At 57.0% G+C, this 1,082-nt stretch overlaps 1 protein-coding gene across 1 annotated transcript; it reads right to left on the bottom strand.

Annotated features, from left to right (window-relative positions):
• Positions 1-4: 4 nt before the first annotated feature.
• Positions 5-1,077, bottom strand: LOC104505335 (homeobox protein Hox-B1; the record flags this gene model as incomplete). Its single annotated transcript, XM_010159831.1, has 2 exons — positions 5-192; positions 919-1,077. Coding segments are annotated over 2 exons (347 nt in total), but the record flags the coding sequence as incomplete, so codon positions are not given.
• Between the last annotated feature and the right edge of the window lie 5 nt (positions 1,078-1,082).

Genomic DNA, 1,082 nt, shown 5'->3' with positions numbered 1-1,082 from the left:
TCCGCCGGTTCTGGAACCAGATCTTGACCTGGGTTTCGTTGAGCTCTAGGGTAGCGGCGATCTCCACCCTCCGGGCCCGGGTGAGGTACTTGTTAAAGTGAAACTCTTTCTCCAGCTCCGTCAGCTGCTTGGTGGTGAAGTTGGTGCGGATGGTGTTGGCCTGGCCCAGCAGTCCGTACTCCGACACTTTAGCTGTTAACGAACAAACACCGACAGGGCAGGAGCAGACAGAGAAATTCCGCCGGGGGGGCTGTGGGCTTTCCCCCCGCTCTCCTCTCCTCGGCATTTGGTCCCTCCACCACCCGGAGCTTCGTGCTCCCTCCCGGATCCTCAGTTATTCCTGGCTTCCCAGCCCATGGACACAACCTGGAGGGACAGACCACCCCAGGCTCTCCAGAGCTGCCCCCTTTGCCTTGCAAACCTCCCCCCCACCCAGTTCCCTGCAAACTGTCATGAAACTTGAACGTGCGTGGGAAGGATTGGAAGGGGAGGGCGAGGGTGATGATGGGGGGAGGAGGGAAGACTGTGATTTAAGGAAGATTGTGGAGAAGGAAGTTAAACAATAGGGGAGATGGAAGCCACGACTGTGGAAGAAGCAGGAAGCCCAGAGCGTTTCCTATTCCAAGCTGGGCTTAAATCGCACTGGGCCTGCGGGAAACTGTGCTCAGGGACTCTCCGTCAGACGTGTCTGGAAAATCTCTAGCTGGCTTTTCCTCAGGGCTGAACTGATGTTTAAACAAATTAAAAAAACCAAAGCAAAACAAATCCATGTTCCCCTGGAAGATGAACTCAATTACCTTGGGTACAAACCCCGGGGAAGGCAACCTTTCCTTGCAGGGCTGGGGAGCTGACCCCCCCTCCTCCCTTCTGCCCCGGCTGGGGACCATCCTCGCCCCGCTCTGCGCTCCCCAAACTCACCTGTCTTGGGCGGGTTCCTCTTCACTTTCATCCAGTCGAAAGTCTGCGTGGCGTTGGGACACGGCTCGGAGGGGCACGCAGGGTCTTTGTCCTCGTTTAAAGAAGACGAGAGGTTGCTGTAAACGCCGGGCAAGTAGCTGGGCTGCTCCTGCCCGTAAAGGTGT

The sequence above is a fragment of the Eurypyga helias genome, unplaced genomic scaffold (genome assembly GCF_000690775.1).
Source record: "Eurypyga helias isolate BGI_N326 unplaced genomic scaffold, ASM69077v1 scaffold33749, whole genome shotgun sequence".
In the NCBI taxonomy this organism is placed as follows: domain Eukaryota; kingdom Metazoa; phylum Chordata; class Aves; order Eurypygiformes; family Eurypygidae; genus Eurypyga; species Eurypyga helias.
The sequence above is the reverse complement of the archived record's forward strand: the minus strand, read 5'-3'. Positions and strand labels throughout refer to the sequence as shown.